This window comes from Euprymna scolopes, chromosome 14 (assembly GCF_053919585.1).
Source record: "Euprymna scolopes isolate OS-2025 chromosome 14, ASM5391958v1, whole genome shotgun sequence".
NCBI classification, from domain to species: Eukaryota; Metazoa; Mollusca; class Cephalopoda; order Sepiida; family Sepiolidae; genus Euprymna; species Euprymna scolopes.
In genome coordinates, this window is record NC_136495.1 from 79,467,203 (window position 1) to 79,493,764 (window position 26,562).

Consider the following 26,562-nt stretch of genomic DNA (forward strand, 5'->3'; position numbering starts at 1 on the left):
TATGAATGAAATTGTCAATCTGGAGAAGCGACCAAAGAAATTTTAATGAATCTCTTTATAATTTTCTATAGTTTATAAACTATTCTTTCTCTATTCTCTTACAAGAAAGACAAAAACAAAATGATGGATTTGTGTCTAGCAAAGAATCTGATGCCACCCATCTGCCATGCACATTTTTAGGTTCCGTTCAGCACCAACATACAATTTTTATTTTGTTATCAATAGAATTGTTACACTTCTCATTTTAGTATGAAAATATTTTTTGCAAAGCTGAAACAGCAACAACTTTTGGTTTAAAAATTTCCTCCTTTTTTTTTATTTTCCATATTTTATTGATTTAATTTTTTTAAGTGTTTTTCCCACTCCACCTCTCTCTGTTTCTCTCAATGAAAAACAAACTCATCTACATTTTTTTCTAAGGTAGAAAAAAATTGCACACTACAACAACAACCCATCATGTCTTTTTTTGTTGTCTTCATCTCCTATATGTTTGTGTACATGCAGGTCTGTTTCGATGAGTACCACGAAACGTCAGATGATGCTGTGACTTGTGTGTGAATTTTTTTTGTGGCAAGAGTTGCGCAATCTCCAACCACACCTCTCCTGAGTCGGCACTGTTGAATACCAGAGGCAAGTAGAAATTTCAGGATGACTGGAAACAATGCAGAGATAAGCAGGGAGCACATACAGCACTTGCTATTCCCAAATGGTCACCCATCTGGTACTGGCCAAGCTCACCATTGCTTAACTTCAGTGATCTGATGAGAACGAGTGTGTCAATATGATTATGCCATACATGCATACATAAATATGTATGTACGCATAAACACATAGAAGATGTAGACAACAAAAAGAGGAGACCTGACGAGTTTGAAGGGTGGATATTATGTTGATAAAGAACTGGAAACAAGTGTGGTTGTTGTACCGTGCAATTTTTTATATGTATATATAACACATATTAGTGGTTTTCTTATTTTTTCTTTCAACAGTCATATGCAATATGTTGACGTTGATCATCAAGGCAAATATATGGCGTTCTACATCTGTTTTCTTCACTTATGTTCTGGCTGAATAATTTTTCAAGTTGCACACAGAATGTAGCAATAAAAATATCGTTTTGAAACTGCATCCTCTTACTCCCACCTTATCCTCCTATTACCAGAATATGATCACAGCTGCACTTCTGTGTGTGAATGCATGCATCAAGTGGAAATATAGGAACATGAGAAACAGACTAGTTATTTCATTTTGGTTTATTTCTATGATTGACAACCTTCACAATTCTTGTTCTTGGATTTGGTTTGCATTATCAAATGATGTGTCTGCCCCCCCCCTTTCGATTACATAAGTATATAATCTGTTAAGGTGAGGCTGTGTGTGTGTGTTTGTGTATACACACACACACCTTATTAATATATTTATTTTAACCAAACTTTTTATATATTAAAATTCCGGTAATGTTCATATACCAATAAAATCAAAGTCAAAATTAATTGGCTCAACTATTTAAGCTCCATGATCAAGTTAGAAATAACACTAGACTGCAATTGTAAAATAGTGAATTTTTTAGATGTAACTCCAAATCTCAACGACAAAACAACATTACAAACCGAACCAAACACTATTATTCCCCAGTATATCAAAAACAATATGCAGGTTATCACAGAATGAGAATATATTCAATAAGGATTGTTACAATGGAGCTTTAATTAGATCAGGATATCAAGGAAAGATCAAATACATAAAGTAAGTGGATAATAAAAATAGCAGAACAAGATACAAAATATAACATGGCAATGAAATAAGAGAAATGTAAAAAAAAAAAGGTATAAAATTATAAGAATAAAGAGTTAAATTAAAAATAATGAAGAAGCATATAATAGTAATGATACTATTAAGACTAAGAGAAATAGACACAGAAAAACAAGTATGGTTTAATCCTCGTATCAGTAAACGCATACAAAATATGCCTAAAGAGTTTTACAAAATAATTGATAAGAACTTGTCCTTTTTTTTTATTCTTTGTCCTTTTTTTTATTATTCCTTGTCCTTTTTATATGATCACAATGATGAGAAACATAAACTTAAAAATTTTATTTTTATCTCAAACAGTATCATTATCCTTTCCAACTCTTCCCATCTATTCTTAATGATTTTTATTTGGTACCATTTCTACAGAAAGTGTAGCACCACAACAATGATTGAAGAAAAAGGTACTTGTCTTATCCATATTATATTCCTTACTTAGTTTGTCTATACATTATGCTTGAAAAGGGTCAAATACAATTTTTCAGGGCAAGACTGCTTCAAAAAAGGTCAAATTTACAAAATTTTGCTTGCTGGCAACCCTGGATAAGAATATGAGAGTGACTTTCTTTTTATGTAACCTCATTTTCAAATATCGTTATAATATATGATCATTGTTGTAATGGTGTGAAAAGGAAACTCGTAATTTCGATGTGTAGCAGTTCTTCACTGAAAAAAGAAATCAGTGAAATATTATGTATACAAAGCGAACATTCGAAAGAAACGGAAAAGAAAGCATCTGCCAATAGGTGCCAGACTGAAGAAACAAATTACAGATTGTCTCTTACAATATGATTTTATTATTTGTATTGAACTATGTAACGCAATATTACTTTCTGAGTATTTATTAGTACTTAATTTATCTCATTTTGGTCAGTTCTATATTTAAAAAACAATGGACACTATTTTCATTGAAATGTCTATAAAATCATATTTGCTGTGTTATTTATTTTTCTGCCTAAAAACACTTATTTATTGTGCTATCCAGAAACATATCAGCTTTATCAAAACATTTTTTGATTAAATATATTTCTCATTCCATGGAATTTCCATGGGTCCTACTAGTTTATATTTAATTGACTGTAACAGAAAAACGAAATTACTTTCTGTCTCTTCACACTGAACCTATCATCAATTTCTGTTTATTTTCAGTAATGAAGTTATGAATATTGACGATATTTCGTTCTCGTTCGATCATTTCTCTTCTATTTATTGTCTTTTATTGAATAAACCTCATGAGATGGTTTTAATCTTCTCGCTTGATATCAGTCCGTCTATACAGAGTGCCAACAATATTTGTTCACAAGATTATTTAATAAAAAAATAAGTTTCATTTTTTTTAATTATTCATCAAATTTTAATCAGTTGTATATTCAGACTATTGTTCTCATCTTTAGCGTTATTCACAGTTTTGGCTGATGAAATCTCCAACCATGTACAGGTGTATTTTGGCAGACTCTGGAATATTCTGTCAAACTTGGGTAATCTGCATGAAATTTTAAACAAAACATTTATTTAATCTATTCTTTTGTTCTGTCGGCCATGACTGAGTAGAAGTCTGAAGTAATTCGCAATTTTATTTTAGTGTTACCCACACTTTGGATGGAACCTTTAACTAACCTTACAACTGAATTTTATTTAATACTTTCGTCGTTGTACCGTGAGCAAATAATCCAAATTACCAATCCTCATCTCAAAAGTTCCAAAACATAAATTTGGATCAGTCCATCTTCATAGTTTATCCTGTTGATTTCATTGTATGAATCCACTTTTAACCTTGGAACCAGCCGGTTTTAATTGAATATGCAGAATATTTTTATTGGAATAAATAAATCCATATTGACTGATGTATCATACATATGTATATACTAGTGATGGAACGATTCAAATATTTTTCCCAATTTCATACTAAATTTCCCGATTCTGATTTTTTTTTTTATATATAAATCTCTAGATATTTAACTCTAATTTATTACTTTTTCCTGATTACCGAAAAAAAAAAACAGATGTGAAATGTGTTTTTTATTTTTTTCAAATGTAAAAAAACATTTGTGGAGGTGATCTCTAGATTTTACTTTTAATGGTAATTCAGAATCAATAAATATTTATTACTATCAACTATGAAACATTTTATTTTAAACAGAATCCAGTAAAAAAAGATAAAGATATTGTTTTTAGGCACAATTTTTTTCCAATAGAGATTCCGAAAAAAAAAGTTCAGCCTTTTCTGATTCCAATTAATCATGCCAACACTAATATATACACATATATAATGTTTGCACGATTTGTCAAGGACAAAATAACATGTTAATTTTATATTTTGAGATTAATTTATTAAATATGGATCAATTTGTCTTCATGACTTGATCTTTTGATTTCTTCCGATGATATCATCTTTGACTTTAATGGTAGTCTCTGAAACAATCTCAACTCTTTTTCACTTTGGCACCCAAACTTTCTAATGATGCTGGCCTTTACTCGTCTTTCATATTGTAGCCAGATTTGTTCATGTCTTGTTCCACCGTGTTCTACACAAAGAAATCTAGGAGGAGGGGCTGTAATCAGACAAGCTGGAAGGCCAGGTATCAGATGATGTGTGGGTGAAGCTCTCTGACATTCAGGCCTGGGTCTTGCTGTCATACATGACCTATCTGCAGCTACTTGATTAATCTAGAATTTCACTACTTCGCTCAAATGTGGATGTAGCCATTAGTGTTTAGTCTGAGGTTTTCTGAAGAAGTAAGGTCGCATAACAAAACCTTTAGCAAGAAATTCTGGTGTTCGGATGGCATCAAATTTTAAGACTATTTTCTACTTGGTGGAGCTTGAAAGTTTAAACTTTAATTTTAAGATTATTTCTAAATTTTACTTGAATATTTTTTTAATGACTAAATTTTATAACATGCTAAACTAATAAAAAAATTGGCTAAAATAATATATGTAGCATCATCATAATCTTTCTACCATAATTGTAGTTAAGATAATGTTACAAGAAAGGTCCCCTTTCCTTGTTAGTAAGAAAAACATTAAATAAGTAAAAATTAGATTAGATAGAGATTCGAACCTGGTAAGCAAGGTTCGGAAATAGATTCAGGAAGGAATTCATATTGTTTAATTTAATATAACATAGATATGTTTGAGTAAAAGGAATTTTGATTGTTAAATTCTTTTTTATGAAAACTGAATTAAAATAAGGTCAGTTAGAAGAGCGAACAATAGCAAATTTAAATATGTTGAAAAATAAGTTCGGTCGAAAAATAGGTTAGAGAAAATTCATTGTCTGCAAAAGTGGTTTGGAAACGTGGCAAACAAAGTATGTTCAAGCCATGTGAGTTCTCCATGAGGTCCAGCACGTTTTGGACATGCGTATGACGTCATGGCAGAAATTAATTCTCAATATAGGAGCTAGAGTCGAAGATGAGTTAGACAGACGGGAGACAGTTGGACAGACGGAAGACAGAGCTGACATTGGTCAGAAAAGGGTCCCCCCTTTGGAAGCGAAAGGTTAGAAAGTTTTAATCATGTAGTCAACTTTGAATTCCTGGAACAATCATTGCAACCGGCCGAATGTAATAAAAGAACACATCATATTTTGTAACTGCGTCTTTGTGTCATCGATTCTACCAAATTGAAGGTAATGTGAAATAATCATTAATATGAACTTTGTATCCTCTCATCCTATATAAACTTGTTCCCACTCGTCATCTTTATAATTAACTTTGTGTATAACTGGTCTAAGAACTGTCCCCTTCTCCATCTAAGTAATGACTGTCCCCTCCTGTGTCATAAGAACTGATAACCCTCCCCTCTAAATATGTTATAAGAACCACAGACAGTAAACTGTATAAATGTCGTTCTCCTTCTCTCTTCTATGTCTTACCCTCATCAATATCGATGTCCCCGATGCAACAATACTCATGTTCACGTACTCATGCCAGATATCCTGATCCCTACATGACTGCTTCCAGGGCCGCCTCTCAACATTAACTTCCCTTGCAATGACATCCGGGTATGTGAGCATTCTTGAGTTGGTAGTAGAGTCTCATAAAAGTAGGAAAGGAATAACTTCATTTACTGCTCTATAACAATGGCCTGTAAACTGAACAGGTCTTGTTTTGACAATAGATGATGCAAATGAAAGTTCGCCATTGTTTGTTTGGTTGGATGCGTCTTCCATGAGAGATTTTGGGTTATCATGAGAAGTCGGGTATCTGTAACATTCAGGCATGTTTCCAATTTTTTGGAAAGTGTCTGTTTCTGAAACATAGAAGAGGATGGGTTGTATTATAGATTTTTAAATTTTCAATTTACTTTTGCTGAGATGCCCATATTTTACTCACATTATAAGCAAACCATGCCATCCCCTTTCTGATGTCGAAATCTTTGAATGATGATGCAATGAAGGATCCTATGTATTTATTTATTCAATGTTTTGATACTGTGATATGAGTTGGAAGAAAAGCATTTGTCCATATATTCAGTTTTGTCTCATTAAGACATAATCCAACACAGTTAGAGGCTTGAAAAGATTGCAGAAGAAGGTAGGTATTTGCAAGGGAGGGGCTAATTAGTGCAATGTCTCCAGTAAAATCAGTGTTGGTCAGGTGGACAGCTGGATAATGCAAGCTTTGTAAAGGTGTCATCTGATATCTTTTATGTAGCATAATGTCATCTATATATATAAAAGTGAAAATGTGTTTGTGTGTGCATTTTTTCTTTGTCTGCTAAAGGCTTTTTTCACCGGGGCTCTCATGGGGGGGGGTACTATTGCTTAGAAGTGTTTATATACCCCCTAGATAATAATGTCTAGGATTTGCGATCGTGTCTAGATTTATTTACATCGAATTTTACACAATTCTTGCTATTTCGGCCCGTCTCATGTTGATTCGGCTTTTCCATATAAAAGTGAAACTGACGTGAAACTAAGGAGCGATTCTCCGGCCGGGAGCATCCAGAAAGCAATGGACGTTTTGGTCAATGTCGGTTTTCACCGTCACATCAGACAAGTGCTTTCATTTGGACACCCTCCACTAATAAAGGGGGCAAAGTCTGGACAAACCCAAAAGAAATACCCCGCAGTTACAATTCAGTGCGGAATTAAATTTGCCACGCACCTGCTACTTGTGCGGTTATGAACGTTTCATTCACTGTGGTGTAATATTTGACCTCATTAAACATCACTTTTTAATGATTTTATTTCACACATTCACAGTTCTCTGCCATCGTAGTGGCGGGAAGTCATCTGCCTATTAACCTCAAGGGTTCAGGTTCAAGCCTAACTACCTACCAAACCTTTTTTTTTTTCTTCTTTTACACCTCCAAACACTCGGGCAATGCCGGGTACCCCCACTAGTCTATATATAAAGGTCAAAATTGAAAAAAATTGGAACTTGGTAGACATAATTCGACTTAAACATATATTTGTGCATGCATACAAAAAGCATTTTAAGTCGGTTAATTTGTAAAGCTTTGCTATACAACTGTCCTTAGCTTAGATGGTAGCAAATAACGCTAGAGCTAAATGTTTCGGTTTTAAGTTCTATTTTTGTTTTTTGTTTCTTTTTGTTTCTTTTTTTTTAACTTTTGAAATCACTATTATATATTGGGTACAATATAATAATCGGTAGAGAATTTTGCTCTATAATAAGAAATACGAAATCTGCATGAATTAAAATATATTTAAGCATATTTTATGACTGGGCAACACCAGGCGGCTTGATAGTATTCAATAAAGGTTTTGAATGAATCCATTTAAAATAATGACTTCTGTGCTTTTATTTTTTGTTTTTAAATTAACTTTTTTATATCTAATTGTCGAATTAAAAAAAAATATTTTTTGTTTTTAAGATGAAATTCGTAAGCAATAAATCTGTTTGCACTCTAGTAGTACTAGTTTGCAGTTATGTACCTTTTATTTATCTATTGCTTTTTTTTTGGGGGGGGAGGTTCCATTGGGTATGCTAACTTCTAAGAAAAAAAACGTTTTATTTCATTTATTCAACATGAAAAATGAATTGAGAAACTTGGTCACACTTTTAAATATACTATCTCTCTTCTTGGAGATAAAATCTACACATCTGATGTAGTCGACAGTTGCCTTATCGAAAGCTATTTCTATATAAAAAGTTGCCTACATGTGAGTATGTGATGCCCAACTTATCTGTAGTCGTTTATCTATTTTTTAAAAATGTTCATGTTTTGTTCAAGCTGGGGATGGGGCATCCTTCCAGATACCAGACATTCACTTGCTATCTTATTCTTTTTTTAAGATTCTAACCGTCTCTTTAAATACAATTGTTTGTTTTTCTCTTGCATTTGGTTCAGTGGGTACATTTGCCAGGTAGTTTTTTGAAGTTCTTTTTCAGGAGTTTGGTTGCAATTTACTAAAAATGGAGATCTTTCTAAGATTTCATGTTCTTTTCAGGTCGTACATAAGATCTTAGTATTTTGTTATCTTTTCTCTCTGTTTTGTTTAACCCAGCGTCATTGGGTATGCTAACTTGTAAGATTGCTTCTTTCTCCTTCTTGTTCCATATCACCATGTCAGGTTTAATAGCTCCATTTTAGAGGTACGTTTTATGATTTGTCATATTGAATGGTATGCAAACTATTTTTTTCTTTCTTAAAATATTTAATATACTAGTAGGCTGCCCGGCATTGCCTGGCCATAAAATACACTTAAATATGATATTTTAATCTATGCAGATTTCATATTTATTATTATAGTACCAAATATATAGTAGTAATTTCAAATGTTAAAAAAAAAGGCTTTAGTGCCATCAGTTAGAATCGAAACCAGAATGTTTAGCTCTCAAGTGTTATTTGTTACCATCTGAGCTAAGTGCATATCAAAACTTGAAAAATTAATGTAGTTAAATGTATGAATGTATATTTGCACATGCATAGAAAGTACATGTATAGCCCACTAAGGCCTGACAATTTTTTGCATTTTTGATCACTTAACAGCTATTTTTAAAAACCAAATCGAATTTGTACCATAGGTCCGAATCCCCTAGATATCAAGTTTCAAGTCTTTTAATAAAAAAATTGACAGTAGTTTAATAGATACCATTCTGCATACAAAGAAGGTCACATATATATATATATATATATATGTGTTTGTTGGGACAATTAATCGGAATCAGAAAAATTTTAGCCTTTTTTCTGATGCCAAAACCGATTCCTTAAATTATCTTTTTCTTTTAATTGCTTTTCATTTAAGAAACATCTTCCACTGTTTGTAGTAATAATAAAATAATAAATATTTATTGATTTTAAGCTTCCAGTAAAACTAAAATCTGTAGATCACCTCCCTCAAAAGCGTGTTTTTATGCTTGAGAAAATATATGCACATTTAAGATGTGTTTTACAGGAATCGGGACAAAATCTCTTTTAGAGGTTCATAAAGAATCGGAATCTGTAATTTAGTATGGAATCAGGAATAATATTGGAATCATCCCATCACTTATACATAGAAGATATTAAAAATATAGTGTAAAAAAAGGGGGCAGCATCTTTTCAACTGGGTCAGATAACAAATGTCCATGGTATTCAATGTTTAACCAACCAAAACTTCTCCCAAAGGCACATGTTGCTGAAAAATGCGGTCAGCAATAAATAGGATCAGAGTGTGGGAGGAAAGGGGGGTTCAGTCAGAAAGTTAAAATTCTATTCTGTTTCATGATTTTTTTTTTTTTTTTTTCATTTCTGGTTTGAAAAAAAAATGGCAACAAAGGCAAAATTGATTTTACATAAAGTTGGTGAGTTGTAACATTTTGTATTTTATTCGTAGTATCATGACAAACAATATATACTACACTACCCCTCCTCCAAAAGTAGGAAGTAATACCTGGGAGAATGATCTTATGAAAATAGAACAGATACTACATCACTATCCCTGAATAGAGCAGTAAAAAATAGTGCTGTATGTACAGTTAATAGAAGTGATGGTATAGTGTCGGCTTCAGACAGATAGCAAATCTTCATTAGTAATAAATTGATGATAAATCCGATGAAAAATAAGGGTTTTGTGTAAGTGCTGATGGGCTAGTCTTAGTCACGTGTGTGACCAGAAATACTGCAAATTGGGAAAAGTAGCTCCTATAACTCTCAAAGCCTTACAGGTATACCAGTTATAGGTGTCAAAACTTATCAGGTGACAATTTGAAATATTTTGTACATTATGTTGATTAAAAGTCAGATCAAATAACGTTCGTCACGTGTGTGACCTTGCACGGAATTAGAATTTTCATGATAAAAACTTACAAACTCTGTGAATTCTTAAAAGTTTGAATATTTATATTTCTATCAGACATGCATTATAGTTTTGTGAATAGGAAATGAGCCATGAATATTATAAATCTATAACAGCTATTATTTTTTTTTTTTTTGTATTATTTTATGCATTGATGTATGGTCACATGTGTGACATGATATTGACAAGGAAACTCCAGGAACATTGGATGATAACTGTGATAGATTAATAATTCAGTTTCAGTTGTTAATGGTTGTATCTGCAACAAGATATTTAGTGGCCGCAACTTTGCAAATACAGAGTAGCTGATTGCATGATCTGGGTGATGGTCTTGAAATAATGCATGAGCCTCTTTCAATTTCATGGGGGGGGGGGGGTAGAGTTTTCTCATCCTCTTCTTCAGGCCCTTTTCCCAAACAGTTATTTGATCTTTCATGCCTGGAGCTGCATAGGACACATCCATATCAGAGTAAAACTCCACCACGAGCTTCTCAGTTTATTTTGATAGGGAGGGAGCGGTTGATGATGTTGCATTCGATTGAATGTTCAGGCCAATTTTTTTTGCTAAATTGCTAACTACTTTCTTTTTTCCTTGGAGACTTTGGTAGTAGTTTTTTAGTTTTCTTGACTGCTTTGCCAAGACCTTGAGGAGTTTTGTACAATTTCTGAGCAGTATTTGGTGTCTTGGCTTTCAGTTTGTTAGCACGTGACTTTTGCTTTCTTTCGGCAGCTGCTCTATGATAAGCATTTAGCTGACTTGCTGTCATTTCTTTGGGCCGTTTTTTTGCAGAGTGTTTACACCCTTTGACTCTCCATACAAGAAAATTCAAGATCTTTTCTTTTTACTTGAATTCTCCCCATTTTCGCTGCAGAAGTCAATGGCGTTTTGGCAGTCTGAGGTGGTTCATCCATAACTTCTGTAATCATAATATACTGGCTGTATCAAACTGCTTTAAAGCAAAAAAATTCCTGAATAACCACAAAAAATATCACTATATCATGTATGTTCCATCACTGTTAGAAAATTGATTGCTTGAAAAATACAGTATAAAAAAAAAACTTACAACTAATTACTACATATGCTAGTCTATTTTCAGACTAAATCAAAGATGTAATGCAGAGCCTTCAATATCTGGTTTCATTTATAGTGAGAATCTTTTGTAATTGGGATTATGTATACATATGATGGTACACAAAAGGTACCAAGAACAACTCTTTAAATCACATATACACGTAATCAATATATTGAGATCTTTTCTTTTAAAATCATTGTACTATTATATGCTTACCTTTTTAAGTATCCTTTCCAGCTCAAAACAGCTAAAAAATGTATCAGTTTTCTGAAAGCTTGTGCAAAGGCATTCAGTTGTCCAACCAACTCCTCACCAGCTCAAATAGAAAATTACAATCAATTTTGTGCATTTTGGTGCAGTGTCCAACTGCAGGGAGACCAACAGCTGGACACTGCACAATTACTCCATCGTTTTAGGGAAACATTTCTTCAATAACTGTAGATTACCATTGAATATTGGTACATTCTTGTCATGAAAAAAGGACAATAATGTGCATTATCAGCATGTACAATGAATTGGACATCACACAGGTGATCCCTGGTCACGTGTGACCAATTAATTTGCTTGTTATTAAGTCTGATGCTGTATAGTGCTTATATTTGGTGAAAGTAAGATACAATCAAAGTAGCTTTTGACATGAAAAAGAAAATTGACGCTGGTTCAAAATTAGCATTAACTTTTCCTGTTTTCTGATCATGTGTGTGACATTTAGAGATAATTAACTTTGTATGGCAATTATTTTATGATTTAATTACGTACATCATTCTTAGGCTAGATATGTTTAAAAAGGTGTGAACAAACATGTTTTTATCATGTGTTACAGAAAATAAGTTAATAAAAACGCCTTTTCCATCAGTGGAAAAAGAGGCAAAATGCATAATATTTCCTGTATAATAACTTATAACTATACAAATGAGCATGATAATGACCTTAATTCAGAAATAAAAATATCATTCATGCAACTTCAATGCTCTGTATAATTATTGAACTCCAACTTTTATAAAACAAACTTCCTGTTTTTCAATTTGGTTCACTTTTCAAGGAATGACCCTGATATGTCAAGTTATTGCAATGTTATGTGGAAGGAGTCACCACGGATGTGCATGTGGCCTTCACTCTATAATAAAGACCAATGTGTATTTATTTTTATATACATAAACATCTGTCCCGTCACGGAAGTTAGTGAATAAAAAAAAAAATGCCTTGTTTTTAATTTTTAAATGAAACTATTTCAAATAATGAGGCAAAATAAATAAACAAATAGCTAGTCAAACAATCTCCATCATCTGAACTTGAAAAGAAATCCACTCCAAATAAAAGGTTTTGTGATTTTTAAACTTTTATTCAAGTCATCAGAAATGATATTAATTTATATATAAATTGACAAACTATGATTTTATATAAATGTTAGTGCAAACACTAGGAAAACCTAGATCCCCATCCCTCTTCCATTGTCTTTGATAGAGGGTGTGTATATCTCTATCTCTACTTATATATAAACGACACTTTATCTCTGTGTGAGTGTTCATTCCCTATGGACTTTGAAACAGCTGGGCCGATTTCATTTCCCCCCTCACCACTTTCACACAAAGGTACTTTGTGCCTGGAAGTGTTCTTAGATAGGTTTTGTATCAGAATGCTTCCGATAAGTATCAAAAATAAATAATTTTGAATTAAATTGCCTCAAACTTCAACAGTCTTTGGCTGTGTTTTCAATGAAGGCTATATCATGTCTCCCAACATCTCCAAAAAGGGGATTGGATTCTATGAATATGGCTATATACTGAGTTGCTGTCTACATGTTGGATGAAGAGGATGGTTGCAAGAAGGTCATATATGTAGCAGCAGGACTCAACTCCATATCACACTTCCAGATAAAGTAAAAAAGAAGGGCTGCCTATAAACTTCCATGACTTCATCAGTCCCAACTTCTATTCCTCTAATTTGCCTGATAGTAATCTTTGCGTGTGGCACAATTGCGGAAGACACCAACTGTATTGCATGCAACATTAAGAATGAATTGATTGCCAGGATTAAACTGGTGATTACGCATCTCTTGAAGGACACAACAAAAGCTGCATGCTCTAGATTCTCTAAGACATATGCCTTCAATTTTAAGAATGTATCAATTATTGACAAAAATGTGATGTTTTTTCTTTCCTTTTCAAAAAGTGAAAAATTTATGTCAAATACCCATCGATGTGTGTGATATATATATATATATATATATATATATTATTATTATTATATGTATTATTATTATTACATGCATAAAAGTAAGTCATCTGTAAACATGCATGTTTCAGAGTTTACTCCTCATCAGTATAGCTAGACTTAGTTGACAAGGGTCGAACCTACTACTCCCCTTTCTCTTCATGTGAGTCTGGCCAGTAACTATGCCATTTTGTGTTTGCAGTTTTAGTCAACTAAATTTTGAGGGTTCAGTCCTAACCCTTTCCAGCATATTTATTTTTATTTTTTAAGGCTTTATTTTTTGACTAAAATTCTCTACCTATTCGCGCACAAATTGACATATTTTTTATCAATGCAAGTCAAAGAAAACATGTTTGAAGATTGTCACATTTTTGTCTGTTTATCTGCATAAAGAGACCTGCAACTTGACACTAATTCTGGCTTTCTTTTCATCTATTCAAACTTGATTTCCTAAAAAGATGTTCGCTTTTAATTTACAAAGCATTTCTTATCATAAAATATTCAAATTATAGAATAAAATTAAAAAAATAAATTTATTTTTTTAATTTATGGCGGTAATAAAACAAAAAGCATAGCATCAAATTGGCTGCTTCGCAAGCACCAAACTGTGTACATCAACATCAAGCTGCTGTTTGTATAAAGAAAATTTAAGATTCTGACATGAAAGAGAAAAATGTCTGAACATTCTTACGTGGCAGAAAAAGGGAAAAAAAATGGAATTAAAAAAAAAATCTTCCCATTTGTCTCAAGAAAAACAGTTGTTAAAGCAAACATTTTTTTAAAAAGTAGTGCAGATTCTTTGCAATAAATACAGGGGGCGTTCCAAAATTAATGCCGCCTATTTTTTTAATTCTGACCAAATGGATCAGAGGGGATTGCAAACTGCATTGTCATAATGGTTGAATTTATGCATTCATGACCTGGAAGTTTCATCTCATGTTGTAGATATTGACAGTGTAAAACTCTAAGAAAGGAACTCCTGTCATGGGTGTGCGTCAGAACCAGAGATGCGTCAATAAATTCCTAGCAAAAGTGCATTGAGAATGGTTGTGATTATGTAGAAAAATAAATTCTGGAGCCCGAGAAGTCACTCATTTTAATGGCACTACTCCTGTCTTTGTAGCTCAAGTTATAAAAAAAATAGGACTCTATTCTTTTAGAATGACCCTTGTATGATAAAGTGCTCTCCGGACGCTCATGCACAGTCATCATTCATTTCTGGCCAAAGTGTATTGAGAATGGTGATTAATATGTAGAAAAATATATTCTGGTACACAAACGGTCACTCATTTTAATTGTATCACTCTTGTCTTCCAAGCTCTTTAACATCTTTAGTTTAAAAAAAAAATAGGAGGCTTTACTTTTGGAACAGCTCTCATATCTAAATTTTGAAATAAACATTTTCTGTTTATATTGTGTCTGCTGATAAAAACGCATCTTTAAATTGATTTTTTGGACAGCTGATGAATTTTAATCTGAAATTTCTGCAGTATCAAATGCAATTAATATCCATAAGTCAGAACATTTTGTTGTTGAAAAATATATATTTTTAAGGTGTTCACACATTTCCTTTATTAATCCATTCATTGGTCTGTCGCGTTTTAGCATGAAATGACATTGTCATCATAATGGGAATGTGAAACCTTATTGGGCAATCTTCTAAGAGATGATGTTTGATACTATGGACTTTCCCGTATACCCAGAACCAAGACCCGAGGAATTTTTGTGAATTGATTCACAAAATGAAAAGTTATCAAAGTTTGTGTTGTTTCTTGCGACTCTCTGCCATTTTTATTATTTTTTTTATTCTTGTAAACCAGTGTTTGTGCCCTTGGTGATCACCAAGATGACACAGGCAGAATGAGAACAGAAAGATGAAGAAAAAAAACAAGGTACGCAAGTGTTGGAGTTTTCAGTTGTTGAGGGGCAGCATATAATCTTAGTGTCTCAGTAAAAATGTTGGTTTTCATCAGTTCACTGGATTACTGTCAGGAAAGATATCAGATTTATAAAAATCTTGCCTCACTTAAAGAAATAACTTCCAAAGAAACCTGAACAAAGATAAGTTTTGAAGTTCATTTTCTAAAAGCTGTCCAACACATGCCAGCATGTAAAATGGACGTTAAATCAAATCTGCTGATGATCACTGTGTAAAAATTGAACTCATGTATTTTATTTTACATACACCCAAGCATTTCTCTATAAAGCCCTACCCATTGATTGATCACACATAAATTTGAAATAGCATTATTTTTATATACTTAAAAACTACCTGGCAAATACAGCAGTCTACTAAGTGCAAAAGATATTCAAACAATTCCACTGAAAAAGATGGTTAAAATCTTAAAAAGATCTCTGTTGCAGTGTATGAATTAATGAGTGAATGTTTGGCATCCAGCAGGACGCCTCATCTTCAGCTTGAACAAAATAAAATTTGAAAAAGGCCAAATGCGACTCGATAAAGTGTTAATTAGATGAATTATTGTCAGAATCAAATGCAAATAGTTGTGAAGATGGTTTTGGGTAGGAATCTGTTGATATTGGCTTTGAAGACAATCAAGTTGTAATCTGCAGGGGAACAGTTTTCAGTAATGTGTTCCACAGACAGGAAACCCTTGTGAAGAAGCTCTGTGGTAGAAAAGAAAATTTTTCGTCGTTATAGAAAAAGGAGTTCTTGTTGTAAATGTCTTACAAGGAGTTATGAGAGATTTGAACTCGTTCAAGCACCTACCATGAACAATGGCAGAGAAAGAGAGACTAGCAGCATCTCTTATATAAGGAAAAAATCATCCCACTAGATTTCAAAGTCAATTCTGAATCTTATGATGAGCGGCACCTCCCCGTATGTGGCAGCAGGATTCCATCTTGGAATGTATTTGACTCTTATATAGTCTTATGAGCTAAGATGGAGTACTGTTGCCACATCTGGAGAGGTGCTGCTCAGGGCACTCTTTCTTGCCTTAGAATACAAAATTGATTTCATAATCTAGTAGGGGTGATCTCTTCTCATCCCTACAGCCTTTTTGTTGTGGTCACATAAGGATCAGGATGAAAGATACGGCTTGGTATTTAGGTTAATAAATCTAGTACAACTGAGGTCGCAGGTATAGTTGGTAGGGGAAAGCCAAGGAAAACATGGGAGGCAGTGATAAGGATGGGTTGTGAAAAGAAGGTTAAATAAAGACCTCACCAGAGAAGTTGGTAGGTCTTGTCCAGTATGAAAAAGCAAAAGTAAAAAAAAATATTTTTTTAAATAAGTTTTAATCTTATATACTCATGATGGAGAAAAAATGTCATATTCCAAAAATCACGCAAATTGATCAAGTAATTTTATTTTTAACAAAAAAAAAAAATCAAATTTTATGAGGAAGTGAAAAGGGACTGTCTTGTTTCGCCATCTTGAAGAAATCAGGGGAGATAACTCAGTGATAATTCAAACTTGTAAGATCAGCCTTGTAATGCATGTGCTTTCTCATTAAACCCTTGAGATCATTTTAATGATTTTCTTATTTAAAAATAAAACTATTTGATCGATTTTGGAATATATTTTCGTTTTGGTAGGAGTACATACATCATATGAATTTTTTTTGTATATAGGGTGAATTCTGGACAACCTCCAAGTTAGTTTCTAAAAGCTGTCCAATACATGCCAGATGTTAAACTGATGTCAAGTCCTAATTTGTTTAAAAAAGTTTGTCAATTTAATTTCTCTCAATTTTTGTTTTTTCTAATTTTTTTTTTTTTCTATCCTTTCAGGTATCACTATATCACAATGTTGCGTCATCCAGTCCATCGATTTCTAAGTGAATGGCGGCACGTTCAGCGGGGGGCCACGTGGAAGACCGCACGTTACCACTGCAACGGGCGTGATGCCACGCTGGAGGAGGTACCGTTCTGCTATGAGGGTGTCAACTGGCGCGGCGTTTCACTGGACGAGTTCATTGCGTGCCCTCATAATATGGCTCGCAACCGCCAGGTGCGGATGATTGCCAACCTTAGCCTCGTCAACTGTTACAATTCGACGGGGATGTCTGCTGACGAGCGCAACAACCGGATCTTTGAGAGTGCCAAGGAGAACCTACTTGGCATGGATTTTTTTGGCTTGACTGAATTCCAGGTTTACTCCCAGCAACTTTTTGAGAACACGTTTGGCTTGCAGTTCTATGAAGACTTCATACAGTTAAACGTGACACGGAGTAGCCGTGTAAACATAACGTTGGACCAATTAGTGAAGATCACAAGACTCAACAAAATCGACATGATGTTCTACGATTTTGCAAAGGATTTGTTTCTGCAGCGTTACGATCTTCTCAAACAAAAAAAGTCACAAACTCTGCATACCAACTACACAACGCCAAGCCCAAACATTACAGAAACCACAAAGCGGGTATATGCAGTACCAGACCATCCGCCCAGAAGAAACATATCCTATCACAAACCTGTTCGACAATTCCAACGGAATGGATAGCCACACCAGTTCTTTTGTTTTTTTTCTCACTTATATATTTAAAAAAAAAAAAAAAAAAAAAACAAGACAAAGTATTTGAATTATCATTACATTTATAACTCTCGTTCGGTTTATGAGTCCTAAGAAACACTATCAGAGCGAGCAGTAATGTTGAAATGGTGAAAAATATAGATGTTATAATTTAATTGTTTTTTTTTTTTTTTCATTTTTTAAACTAAAGCGCATTTCTATCTCCTTTAAATATAGCTTTATATTTTTCAGCATTTTAGCTGACTCCGAAAAAAAAAAAAGAAATGAGCTCTAAGGAAAATTTCATCAATCGAAACATAGGTTATTGTACGAACTGTTAAAGTAAATGTAATAGCGAAAATATTTTGTTCTTCTTTATTCACACACACACACACACACACACACATATATATATATATATATATATATATATATATATATATATGTTAGAATTTTCAGAATGTGAGAGATGATATAAAACAATGACGTAGCTCACATGAGCCAGCAAGATATTCGATTTTCGAATCCTGAGTTTGGATGTGTCTAACTGATGAACCCAAGTGAGGGTGAAACTCGAGTCTTATCCTTCCGTTTTTTGGCTTTCATGATGTGAGCTGCGGCATTGTTTGACTGTGAAAATAAAATTAAAAGCGGCTTATCCTAACACTTTATTGCAGTTTCACAGTAGTTCCATTTATCAAAAATGTACTTATCCTGCATGCTTATACATTTGAATGTTAGTTCAAGTTAGTCAGAATCAAATTTTAACATTAATTTTTAATTACAGCATGACAATATTCTTGAAAAGTACAAATAAAGATTTATAATAATTTATGTTATAAATTATACCGTCATTAAGATTTCTTATAGGGTGATTTGTTTTTCTGTCTAAATTTTAACAAATGATACTTGTTTCCCTTTAAAACGTGAAACTTAATATTCAATTAAATTTACTCTTATTTGTGTTTACAATTTTTTTTGTATGCCTTTTTATATTATTAATGATTTTGTTTTTGTTTTCAATTTAAAATGTTAAAATGCTCGTTTTTAAATTTTGCAATAAATTTGAAAAAATGGCATTCAAAATTAAATGTTAAACTTTGATTCTGGCTAATTTGAGTTAATATACAGACATGTGGGATAAGAATACACTTCTAGTGACTTGATGTACTGTGAAACTATAGTAAAATAGTAATTTTAATTAATATTAAAAAGCTCTATTTGAAAGAATACCAAGCCCTTTGTGTGCAAAATCTATCTCTGATCTGTTCTGACTCTGAGAAGTTTATTTTGCATGTTATATATGACAAAGGATAAAATGAGTTAAAATGGAAAAGGAGACCTGAAATTCAAAAATCAACATTTCGCTTAACTGTTGCAGGGACCTTTTTATGGGTGAAGCTGAAAAGCAACAAAGAATAAGATCTGTAATTTAGGGGAAATATGGGGTGATCAGTGTCTAATAAATTTAAATGTTTAGGGAGAGAAGATAAGCAAATATGCACACACACTTATATATGTATATGTAGATAATGTATATAAAAAGTGTGCACATATATATATATATATATATATATATATATATATATATATATATATGAGAATAAGATAATATACTTTTTATTTATATAAACATTTAATATCACTGCACAATCATGATGTTTCAGCCAAAAGTTATGAATAATTAAAGACTTTGTCAGGCAATAACAATATATAAAATATATTTAACTGCTCTTAAGTGTTGAGCTTTTTCTATCTTGATAGGTTTTGCTTTGTTAAAGATATACTCTTTGATAACAATTATATATATATTTTACAACCTCAAAAAACATTCAGCTCTACTAACATATTGAGCACTTTTTATCCTGTTTTTACCACTTATACCACTAAAAATGATATATATTGTGAAAAGAAACAATAGTAAGATTAAAAGAAACTAAAGAACATAATTTTCTTTTCAACTTCGCTCTTGAAAAAGTCCACTTAACTGTTGGGTGAAACTTTGAGATGGATTCTTGCATTTCAAGTCTTCTCTTTTCTATTTTATCCTCCTGTTATATGTACACATACTTCTCTGCTTAAAATAATGAAAGAAAGGAAAATGTATGATAATGCTTCATGTATTTTTATTTTATCAACATATTTTTCAACCCCTTTCTCTCGATAATGAAAGGTTTTTTTTTTTTTTGCTTTTTTTTACAAAAGCAGCAGTCTGCTCAAAATGTGGGGTTCCAGGAAGGATTTTACCATGCCTCCATTTTCAAAGAAATTTTGAGATTCCCTAATCTTCACAACTGATAACATTTTTTTTTTAAGTCCCATTGTTTATTCCTGCATTTTTTTCTGGCTTTTTAGAAAAATTAAAACTTGTGTTGAAATCATATTTTCTACAAAATAAAAAGCAAACCAACTCATATCCGAGGGCAGCTCCAAAAAATACAACCGAAATCTTTGAGTTTTTAATGTTTATTTCAAATGCAATTCCTATTTAATTGAATTGCTCCATCATGTCTCATCTTTCGTTTTGTTTTCTTCCATATATCTTATATTCAGTAAGCATTATTTTTTGCAATGTCCTTCCTCTTTTATATGTACTGCCATTGCTGTCCAATGAGTATCGGCTTTTAAAAATCAAAAATTGGAGTCATCGTCGGAAGTAGGATGAAGTGAAACATTTTTGTTGGAAATATAAAAACTCTTAAAACACAGTCACAGCAATCAGATACTTTATTTAGTAAAACAATTTTAGCTCCCATCCTCTTCCTTTCTCTCTCTCTCTCTGTCTCTCTATATATGTTTATCTTTCTCTCCATATATCTCTTTCTCTCTCTTTTTCAATTCAGAGATTCCATTGCCACTTTTTTGTTTTTGTTTCTTAACAAAAAAACTGCAGTAAATAACATTTTTATATTTATTTTGTTACAAAATAAGCATTCCTGTTTATTTTTAAGCATTTCTTTTAATCTTGTGTGTGTGTCTTAGATTCAAACTTCCTGAGGGGAATTTACTTTTCTCAATCAGAAATTTTCCAATTTTTCTCTTTAAGATAGACTGCAAATTAGCATATACACTAATACGGTTGACTCATATTAATGCCAGAAATAAAAATTCTTTGAAAAAAATATATAAAATTGCAAACTGTCAATTTTTGAAAATCAATCTATTAATCAATGAGATTTATTGTCTCCATTGATCAAATTATGGAGGGGGAGGGGGTCTCATGTCAACAGAAATTAATGAAGAAATCAATCGTTTAACTCCCATAAAAATTACAAAAACAATTTCACAGAAATTATTTGTTGATCAAAATCAACTTTGACATTTTTATTTAAGAAAAAAATCATTTTCATAAAGATAAAAAAAAATTAAACCTTTTTTATGCACTTTTGATGAAAAAATCTGCGATGCAAATTACATGCCCAACCATTTGGCTAAATATCTGTTCTGAAATTAAAGTTTGTTTTCTGGTAAGAGTGCTCCTTGAGCCCACCTTAAGATCTAACTTTATCTAACCTTTTCCTTATGAAAGGGGCAAATAAAAAAAAAAATATGTAGTGAACGATAATTTTCAGGTTAAATGATTTTTTTTTTAATATACTATGACGTTATCAGGAAAAAATTTTAAAAAGAATAAAAAATAATTGTTAAAAACCTTACATAATACTTTAGATTTTCTTCTAAAAAAAACAATCTTTAAAAAAAATGTATTTTATTTTTATGGAGAGAAGAACCCAAGAGATTTTCACATGACAAAAAAAAAACTGCTCATTTAAAAAATTTTAAATAAGGATTTATATTTTGGTATTTAGTAAAATCCAGAAAAGAAAAAACATTTTTTTTATCTTCAGAAACTAAATGTATATTTAATTATCAGAAATATTTGTAAATTCTTTATTTCAAATGTTATAAAAGAAAATGCCAATTCCAAAAATTTCAGAAAGAAAAAAAATAAATTACCTTTTTCATAAAAGAAAGTCGCCTGCTTATGCTCTCATGTAAATATTAATTTTTAAAAAAATGGTTCGAAAATTTTGATTCTTTTTTTTTTCATGTGTTGTGAAAAAGATTTTTTTTTTGTTGTTTTTTTTTTTTTTTTTTTCTGATGGTAAAATTTTTTCTGATGATAAATTTGTACAAAAAAACTTTCATTTCACTATATGCAAATTTTGTACTTTTTGAAGCATTTTTATCAATAGCTTTCCATCAAAACAAAGCAGTTTTCTTTTTCTTTGTAGCAATGGACCATTTGAAAAAAATCGTTTTTTCTTAATTGAATAAAAAACGTTTGTTCTGAATTTAAATTATTTTTGTATCCCAATTTGCCTGTGTAATGTCACTAGATTAAGTATAAAATACTTTTAAGGAAAAAAAAAAAAAGAATTTTTTTTTGTATTTGGTAAGATTTTTATCAACAGATTTTATAAAACAGAATTTTGCAATGATCTTTTGGCATAATTCAGGAATCTCATCCAGCATCTCATGAAATGGCCAACCAAAGTTTTGATTCCTCCTTTTGTTTCATTTTAATTCATTCAAAGTTTTCAGAAATCATGTGTAAGCCCCCTTCCTGGGGCTTACATATGATTTCTGTATGAAACACAGACATTCGAATATTCCATTAAAGTTCTCTATCTTTCAAACACTGAGTTAGTAAAGAAGTTGAGAACATAATTTTCCTCCCCCCAATTGATCATTTAAATACATTTTTGTTGTGGTCTCTTGGTTTTACCGGATTCTAGGGCAAGAATTCATCTAGTCTGGTGGAGTATTCAGCTTCATGTTGTTACTTAAGGTAACATCACTTTGCTTGTAAAAACCTGTGTGAGTTAGTAAGATTTCCTTGGTATAGCTATGTGATTTTGAATATTTAGTCAGGGTTTACTTGTTGGAGAAAGTATCCTCATGCCAGGTTGTCTTGACAAACCCCTGTAGAGAGACCTTAGATATTTTAAGGTAATTTTTACGGATACATTTTATATTGAATTTCTTGATTGAAGAGTTATCTCCCTTCCATTGTAATTATTTCTCATAATATGAGCCATCTTTTTTTAACCAATATGGCTTTCATATGTACTTTGGGTCTTCATTTTCATATTGAATTGAGTTTTTTTTTTTTTTTTTTTTTTTTTTAATCGTAATTATTGCAGTATTTATGTGGAAGACTTGTTTCTATTTAATTTTAAATTGTGACAATTCAGTTTTACGCATATGTATGTAGAAGACATACACTTTTTTGATTAATTCATACACTCACATACGCATGTAATTCACGCTTTCATAAGTTTTTTTTTTTTTTTTTTTACGTAGTACATCTTGCACATGAGATCAATAAACAACTTTACAGAGACACTTGCGTGTTCCTCAAAAAAAACTACCAGAAAATTTATGGGTTTGTTATACAATCCACAAAGGTATGAAAAAGTTGTCAAAAAACAAATATATAACAAATAAATGTTATCAAAGGTAAGATAAGTTACTTTTCTACCTAACTGGATATGTTTTAGTGTTTTTACTTGTTTTTAAATGTTTATTCGATTAAAAAAATAGTGTTGAGTGCTATGTAAGAACGAGAAAAAAATGGCCGCAATGTTTGTTTGCATCTTTGAAATCTCGACAATGACTTAAAAATAAAACAAAAAAGTAGTAGAAACCCATCTGATAAATGTCACAGTGACATTTATTTGGAATTCTACCATTTTGTTTCATTTTTTTTTATTTTTAGGTTATTGTCGAGACGTCAAAGATGTAAGACATCTTGACCATTTTTTTCTTGTTCTCACCTAGCGCTCAACACTACGTAATTTTCAGCCCGAATAAACATTTTACATTAAGTAAAAACGCTAGTAAAAACATACTTATCTTGCCTTTGATAACATTTATTTGTTATATATGTGTTTTTGGACCACTTTTTCATACGTTTGTGGATTATAAAACAAACCTAAATTTATTAGATGGAATGAAAAAGGATTTGAAGAAAAAAAGATAAAAGTTCATGGAGATATGTGAAGTCTGTGAAATATAAATTAAAAAACGCTTATTGTAGTGTGTGTGTATGTATGTATATATATATATTGGGGTGGAGAGGGCTCCAGTAAGCCATGGTGAAGGCGACCTTTCTAAGAGAAGCAAATCTCTGACTTAAAAAAAAAAAAAAAAACATAAAGCGGGAGACCAGTACCCGCATTAAGCTGGTCTGCAGTTTAATTTGTTGCTAGCTATCTTGCTTGTTGCTGGATCTCAACATTTTGAACCGAGAGAGAGACTTAGCTGTCATACAAAGCTAAGACTCTGTAACATGTATAGATACTCCCTCGGGTATTTGGGCTTGTGGACTTTAAGTGCCTGCGGGAGTGGCACTCGTCTGACAAGACGGTGCAATCATCATATATATAATCTTCTCTTCATCTGGTTTTGTATTTAGTGTTAAGAGTGTTCCTAACTCCAAGGTATGGTTTCATGCATACATCACTGTTTATACACTCAAGCCAAATCATCCTCGCTCTACCACACTCCTTAGTGCCTGGGATACCCAGGTGTTTTATGGAGTTAATGCAAGAGGTGGTATGACTGTACATGGGAAAACCACCTGAGACGTAAAGTGCCTAACGCATCCGTATTCCCACCAATACAAACATTCTGATGCAGCACGTAAAAAAGTGGTTATTTTCTCAAATTTGTAGCTGCACATCTAGATGATCAAAGCACGGTCATTATGCCAAAAAAAAAAAAAAAAAAAAAGTGTTTACAGTCCATTTACTGCCATACAAGATAGCAGAGCAAACATAGGCTGAATGAAGTTTTTTTTTTTTTTTTTTTATAACTTCAGATTTAAGCAGAGGAAATGGCCAGTGAGTGGCTAAGGGTAAAAATGAACTTTAAAAAATACTGAAAAAATGTAAATTAATTTCATTAGGTTAGTTTTAGTTCTTATCTGTTTTGTCCATTTTTGTAAATTAAATCCTCCTGAATTGTTGCAATTTTTATGTTTGTCTGAATAGAGTTCTTCTTTTTGGGAGGGGCTGATTTTCCCCACATAAACTGTGTCGAACTCTGCCCTCATTGGAAGGCAATTAAATAAGGACATACCATAGAACATATGTTGAAACATTAAAACTAAATTAACTTAATTTATTTTTTGTTTCTTAGTCCACTAACATACAGAAACTGTAACTTACATTTTTATGTCTTTTTTTATTATTTTGACCCAACCTACATTATATATTAATTAAAAAGAAAAACACTGTTTCAATTATTAAATTTATTTGAATGGCTCATGTAGCCTGTTTTAATCAATTAAACCTTTCCCAAGTAAAGTTTAAGTGGAATGAACCAATTTTATGAAATGGAGAAAATAAAAAAAGTTAAAAAAAAGTATAATGCTTTGAAAAAGACAGATTCTTTTAAAACTGGAAAATTTGCATCTTTACACCATCCTGTTTTTGCATTTTCATGTTCTGGGACCAATTTTTATTTTTATTTATTTGTTTTTTGTTTGTTCACAATTTAAAAATGTTTTAATTCTTTCCAAAATATTTTTGTTTCACTGTTTTGTAAATTTCTTTTTGTGTTATTTAAATTGTATCATGAGGAAAGATATCATTGAATGAAATGTAGTCATTATAGAAAAAAACATCATTGAAATATTTTGTATTTAATATTATTCAGTCAAATTTAGTTGGATATTTGATCTAATGATATAAATGTGTGTGTGTATATATCTACAGGGTGTCCAAAAGGTCATTGAAGTGTTTTGAACTTAAATAGATTCTTTATCTTTTATATCTTTCTGTAATTTTAACAAGCTAAGACATTGGCATAGTTAAAAAAAAAAAAAAAAAAAAAATGAAAAATTCAAACAACTTTTATTTATGAAAAATGTCTTTTAAATGTTGCCCATTTTCAACTTCGCATATTTGTGCTCTTTCCAAAACATTCCTGATATTTTCCTTCAACTCTTGCAGGGTTTGGGCTTTGACGTTTTGAGGTTTGCCAGCTGGCGGAACAAAATAAGGGAGTTAAATGGCAATTCAGAGATTTTGCAATCTATCATGAATGTTTTAGAAAGAGCAAAACTGAAAATGGGCAACATTTAAAAGACATTATTTTTCATAAATAAAAGTGGTTTGAATTGTTTTTTGTTTAATTTTTTTTTTAATTTCTCAATGTCTTAGTCAGACTGTTAAAATTACAAGAAGATATCAAAAATAATCTATTTAAGTTCAAAACACTTCAGTGACTTTTTGGATACCCTGTATATATAATGAATAGTGATAGTTTTACAAAATTATTTATTTCAGTTCCTAGAATTCAAGTTCAACAATGATCTAGTGTATGATCACACACATAATTATTATTATAAGTTAAAAATATTCAGAAAATGAATTATAACAAGGTTTATACAAGAGTGTTCAATATCAAGATAGAGCAAGATATTTTTTATTTGTTTTTACATAAAGATCATGAGTATGTTTCAGTCAACAAATAATTATATTCGCTGCAACTCCATACAGTTCACTCCCTGTGAGCAGAAGGAGCGCCAGAGATCCCAGCAGGAAGTAAGTTCCTCTAGTAAAGAGGGGTCTATTCGACACCTCTTCAGGGATCTCTTGATGTGGTCTTTGAAATGCTTTCCCTACCCACCCACACTGCATCGGCCTTGGAGTAATTGACCATTGATTACATGCAGTATTTTGTGACTGAGCATTCAAATGATATGCCCCAACCACCTGAGTTGGCAT

General features: G+C 31.9%; 1 protein-coding gene across 1 annotated transcript in view; it reads left to right on the plus strand.

The window, feature by feature from the left end:
• The window catches only part of LOC145293109 (heparan-sulfate 6-O-sulfotransferase 2-like), a 123,827-nt gene extending 105,718 nt beyond the window's left edge, over positions 1-18,109 (plus strand). The window contains exon 2 of the mRNA XM_080139486.1: positions 17,104-18,109. Within this exon, the coding sequence (XP_079995612.1) occupies positions 17,104-17,815 (712 nt within the window). The 3' untranslated portion in view covers positions 17,816-18,109. The remainder of the gene's footprint in view (positions 1-17,103) is intronic.
• Positions 18,110-26,562: the final 8,453 nt, after the last annotated feature.